Genomic DNA, 6000 nt, shown 5'->3' on the forward strand with positions numbered 1-6000 from the left:
TATTAACTTTATTTCCTTGGCAGACCTTCAAAACCAAAGACGTGCAGTAAAATTCCACGAAAGACGTTTTTCTCTGTGAATATGTAACATGCTTCCTCTGTGTGTGCATAATGTTCTTCTTATTTCATTTTCCAGAACTCTTTGAGCAACACCCAAGCTCCCTCTCCTGGAATGGGAAAGTAAGTCACATCCTCTGTTACATCTTTTGATGTATAAAGTAAAGGAGAGGTTCTTATTTGCTGTTCTGTCAAGTGACTCCCAGATTCTCCCTCACAGTGCCAGGAAACTCATTGCCATGTCTGCTTCTGTTTCCTGATGCAGTAAGACGGCAGGTATGCCCTCTCCAGTATCTCCCAAACTCTCACCGGGCACAGCGGGTGGCTACTCAGCAGTCAGCAGTACCAGCAGCACTAGCTCGTCTGTGACCATACCTCAGCGGATCCACCAGATGGCTGCCAGTTATGTCCAGGTCACCTCCAACTTCCTGTACGCCACCGAGGTCTGGGACCAGGCTGAGCAACTATCTAAAGAGCAAAAAGGTATACGACACAAGGATTTGCTTGTTAGTTAAAAGGAAGAGACATATGGTCTTTGTTCTGGACTTTTAAATTTGTTTAAAAGCAAACACAGATGGGATCTAGAACTATATATCCTGAGCTGCTATTTTCTACATCTTTAATAGCTCAGCAGCAGCAGTAAGGTTTTTCATAGATGTTTGCCAGCAGTATTTGCACCCACTGTGTAAAGAGATTTGAGTATAGATCTATACAAATGGGCAGCAGGTTGGCTGATCGAGCATGCAGACCATTTTTTGTTGAATTTTTTTCCCCAGCTGCATTTTATGACTAATTTGAAGGTTTTATTTGCCCTGGTTGCAGAAATGTTTTGGTAATGAAGTGTTTTTCCTGTCACAGAGTAGGCCTTGAGATCTGTTTACCATAAAGGCAATGAGTTTGTTCGGTCTGTTTTCCTGTTATTTATTTATTTAAAGTAAAAAAGCAGATAGTTTTGTTTTTTTAAATGGTTAATGTACTGTTAGTTTTTGGGGTTTTTTGTGGGGGGTTTTTTTTTTTGGGCTCTTTCCAAGTTTAAAAACAGCTTCAAATAGGACTAATTTGCTATCAGACGATCCTAGCATGCCTCTTTTTCAACGTTTCTTTCCTCTCATCTCTATTTTAGAGCTTTTATATATTTTATAAATATACAGGAGTCTTGGCAATGAGCTACCAGAACACTTAGGTCGTGCCAACAGACGTGTCATTTACTAGAGCAACATTTCTTCAGATTGCACTTCTTTTTCTTATATTACTTAATAGTACATATTTTAATATAATATGGGTGACTGTTGTGAATTGGTGCTATCTAAGCAACTTTAAAAAGAACTGAATATATTAAGATAACAGAGAGTAAATGTGTAGTTAAAGTTCTTTACAATGATGGAAAGGGGAGTTTCCCTGTTCTGACCCACTTAAGATCAAAGTGGGCCGTATCTGGCCCACAATCTAACATCTGTGTTCTAGATTAATGTGCAAAAACGGATTTTATTTATCTACCTATAAATAAAATGTGTTTTCATTTTTTTTTACAGATGTCAAACTGTTTTTTGAATTCGAATCATTGCAATATAGTAATAATGCAAATTTCATAGCTCGAAGTATGTTTGTGATTGACTGAACTTCTGATTTAAAAACTACTGCGTTTACAAGAAACCCTCGATCGTCCACAGCCCACACAACGTTATCGCCACAATCTAAAGATGGAAAAGTCAGCAGCATCACTAAGTGCACAATTTTCCCTAGCTGTCTGGCCAGTTTTCACCGCCGTGTGTGTGTGTGTGTGTGTGTGTGTGTGTGTGTGTGTGTGTGTGTGCGCGCGCGCTGAGTTTGGGGTTTTCCCCTCATAGTTGAGAGGTTTGCTGGACGAGGATTTGAGGCCAAATAGTTTTTTGTCTTTTTTCTTGCAGTTTATGCCTCAGATTAAATCTTCAATAAATCAGATTTTTTTTCCTTTTTTTTTTTTTTGACTTAGTATTGAGATATTTGTGGAGAGTGAAGATAACAAACATTGAAACATCAGGCTGTTCTTGATTGGCTGTTTTTGTGTGCAGCTGGGATTCTCAGTCTGTGTCCTTTGGCTGGTTTTTCCCGTCACACATGTTGACAAATGTGACAAATTGTGAAAATGTTTTTTGTCTCTACAATCGGTGTACGTTAAAACCCTTGATTGCACTTAACTCTGTGTGGTCTGGTTGGTAATAGGACCTAATTTATCAGTCTTCTGTCATTTTATTAACCAGTCTTTCACTCGCTTTCTTTCTCCCTCTTTTCCAGACTTCTTCACAGAGTTGGACAAAGTTATGGGACCTCTGATTTTCAACACCAGCAGCATGACAGAACTGGTGCGTTACACTCGGCAGGGCCTCCACTGGCTGCGCTTGGACGCAAAAGTTAGTCCCTAGCGAGGACTCACTCCCTGCAAGCTGCTTTTCCACACACCCACACCTCAGCCTCTTGTGTTTGGCAACATCTGCTCAGAGACAGACACACAAACGCACGCACGCATGCCCTCAAAAAAGACAGCCACACAAACACAACCCTCCTCTGGTCCTCCATTTACACACACGTGTGATGAACTTCTCAGACATATCTCCAACACTGTGTCCATTTCCTACACCAGCTTGCCAAAAAAAAAAAAAAAAAAAAAAAAAAACCAAGACAAAAATACCAACACTGAGCAATTTAGAGCATCTCTCACCTTCGACGGCACCACACAGGGAGAAGCATCCAAACTGCAGCAGGAGTCAGAAGAGCTTATCGCCTGGCTTCACACATATATCGGCATTCTTAAGAAATCTTCGAAGGCCATGTTTTTAATCTCTTCAGCATGGAAGCACTGGGTGAATTATTTATTATGAATACACTAAAACTCTGCTTTGGTTTTTAGGCTACTTTGGCTTTGAACTTTTTATTTGTCTTTGTTTCACCAAAGTACCTCCCATGAACACCAAAGGTGCTTTAAAAATGAAGGTTTCTCTTTATCATTTCTGTGCCTTGTATGTCAGCTACAGGAAAAGTCACTGGTCATATCTGATTCAATTATTTTTCTTTTCTTTTCACAGTTTTTACTTTTTTGTCTTTTTAACACTTAACAGTTGTTTCAGCAGTTATTCTTGCAGCATTTACTGGGTTTGTGTTTTGTTTTTGTTTTGTTTTTTATGTATTTGCAAAGATGGTGTTGGTCACCACAAATTAAACCTTGAAGAATCCCACTGAAGATTTAAGGACTGAAGGAAGGGCTACTGTGCACAGCAGATTTCGTGGGGCACACACATATTTATTAATGATCCCTTAGGACATCTGTTGATCGGTGTACTTGGCTCAAAAAGTGCCATTTCATTTTTCAGAATCATGAAATGTAATTGCCCTTTCTAATAAATTAAACGCTTCACATGGCCTCCAGGGGTCGCTAGCGGGAGACCTCAGCAAGATTGATGATGGCAAACGTTGAGATTTTCTGCCTCTTTGAAGCTTCACAATTCTTTCCCACTCGTAGCGGCATTGTTCATTCAAAAGTTTCCTAGAGGACGAGCTGTTTCCAAATCAGTGTTATTCTATTTTTCTAGGGAACAGCAGGGAGTGTTTAAGTATTGAAGATCATGTCCACATCCAATGCAGTCACAGTACATTTTATAAAAACTGGGCCTAAGTTGCCGCTAATTTGGCTGAACAGAAGCTAATTTATTTGAAGGGAAATATGTTGTCTGGGGAATGGAACTCATCAGCGATGCAGATGATCAGTGTTGTATTTATACAGCAGAGTTTTAAATCTATCATTATATATTTCAAGAAAAAGTATAAAAACCAATATAGATTTTATTTATATACCAACCAGTTTCTTTTACTTCCTTCTAGCCAAGCAAAAGTATAACATGTCAGACGCATAAAGCAGGGTTACAACAGAGGTTATAAGAACAAGTATTTGTATATGTTCCTATTTAAAGTTGTCAAACTGTAATCGCACTTGTATTACAAGATAGTAGCTGGCGCAGTATGTTAACATTGCGTTGATTTTTAGTTGGCATTTGGATTTTACAGTAATTCACTTACATGAACTGTCCATTTTGGTTGTTTCAAGCCCACTTTCTATCAAAATATGCTGGAAATACTAAAGCCTGGACCAGATGGCATTCATTTTGTTTTGGCTGGACAAGAACGTGCCAGAAAGATCTATAATGCCTTTTTTAATTTATTTTTCCCCCTGCATGTCAAGACTAAACAAAATGCTGTTTGGCCCAGGTTTGACCCTTCCTTTTTTTCCTGTTTTTTTTCTTGTCATTTTTTTTCTTTTACTGGCTCCCTGGCCTTTGTTGTAGGAAGGGATACTGTTATTTTCTCTTACACTTGAAAAAAAAAAAAAGAAGCAAGTCATAGGAGGTATTATTTTAATCTATGCAGGATTTTTACAAAAAAAGAAACTGTTTCTGTGGAAAAAATAATTATATTTTTATGTTTGGGATTCCTCTGTCCCCCACTTTCTTTTTCCCACCTCAGTGAGAAACCTGTTGAACTCAAATCCAATGCCTTTAGCTATTGCAATTTTGTGTACTGGTTTAGTATGCGAGCTTGGCTGTGTGTGTGTGTGTGTGTGTGTGTGTGTGTGTGTGTGTGCGCGTTCATGTGTGGGTGCATGGATGTGTGTGTATAGATCTGATTTTATAACCAAACACAGATGGCTTTAGCCATTTTCTACTTAAAGCTGGAGGCCACTTTTCTCATAGGAATTCCTCTGTGGGTTTTGCCAGCCCAGTCAATGTCTTCATACACTGGTACACTTTGTAAGTAGAGGTCAGCGCCTTGTGTTCCCTACACTATCTTGTACTCAAATGTAAAAAAGAAATGAATTAAAAAAAAAATATCCTAAAACGAAAAAAATAAAAATTTAGCATTAGAGAAAATTTTTAACGATTTGCTACTCATACTTATTTATTTTTCTGCCCCTTTTGCTTAATGTTTCTTTCCTATTTTGCCTTTTTAATGAGCACCGTTTTATGAAATGGGAAGGTGTAAATGTAACGGGGTTGTTCAGGATGAGATTTCATTGTAATTAATATTAATTCTAACTTGAAAGAATCCAGGGTAAGATGAGGTTTTTTTTGTTTGTTTTTTTATTCAGTAGGAAAATGTTAACACTTGCATGTTTCTATTTAAATACAAATGTATAAATTGTAAATATAACATTTCTTTAAGGGTGAATTTCTACTACAGGTTGACATTTTTATTAAATTTAAAAATGCTGTAAATATACTTGTGAGATATACTTTATGCACATTTTTTTTTTTTTTCTTCCAAGTGGTTACAGATTACACTCCTAGTCTGTTAACTCTGTATATCAAATGCTTTCTCAGTCCTTTTTCTAACTGTGCTGGTATTCTTTGTCTTCTGCTTCACTGTCTCAGTATCACAGTCGCCGCATAATCATTAACGTCTCTCGATCCAAGTGCGAATATTTTGTCTTCTCTGTATTTGATATGGAGCTGTGTACTTTTTCATGAAGTGTATATTGTTGATCTCATGGGATGGATGGATGGCATGTGTACAGTCTGTTCTGTAAAACCATGTCTGTTTCTTCCTCAGAGAGGTATATTTACTATGTGTCTCTTTTGAACAATTGGTCCAACATGTCTTTTGAAACAGAGGTATTTCTCTACACATCAAAACCAGTTGTAGCAGTTTATACAGTAAGTTGTATAACACCTTTTTTTTTTTTCTAGAAGTTGTCTCAGAGCCGAGACCAGCAGCATACACTATGTACAATAATCTAAATTGGATTAGTTTTAAGAGAACTGATGATAGAGATGCTATATATGATGGATGCAATATGATTAAAGGTACTCATTGAAGTTTGATCTTCAAACTTAGGTAATGTAATTTAAAAGCATTCTTGTGAAGTGAGTATTAATTGTGACTAATAAAAGTCTGTCCTGAATATTCTTTGTATTTT

General features: G+C 37.5%; 1 protein-coding gene across 2 annotated transcripts in view; it reads left to right on the forward strand.

Annotated features, from left to right (window-relative positions):
- The window catches only part of aff4 (AF4/FMR2 family, member 4), a 30779-nt gene extending 24779 nt beyond the window's left edge, over window positions 1-6000 (forward strand). For both annotated transcript variants that reach the window (XM_085364621.1, XM_085364620.1), the window contains exons 19-21: window positions 136-179; window positions 322-539; window positions 2331-6000. In XM_085364621.1, coding sequence (XP_085220747.1) covers window positions 136-179; window positions 322-539; window positions 2331-2458 — 390 coding nt within the window. In that variant the 3' untranslated portion in view covers window positions 2459-6000. The remainder of the gene's footprint in view (window positions 1-135; window positions 180-321; window positions 540-2330) is intronic.

This window comes from Diplotaxodon limnothrissa, linkage group LG10, assembly GCF_057381915.1.
Source record: "Diplotaxodon limnothrissa isolate DT_005_m linkage group LG10, D_limnothrissa_male_GT1.1, whole genome shotgun sequence".
NCBI lineage: Eukaryota > Metazoa > Chordata > Actinopteri > Cichliformes > Cichlidae > Diplotaxodon > Diplotaxodon limnothrissa.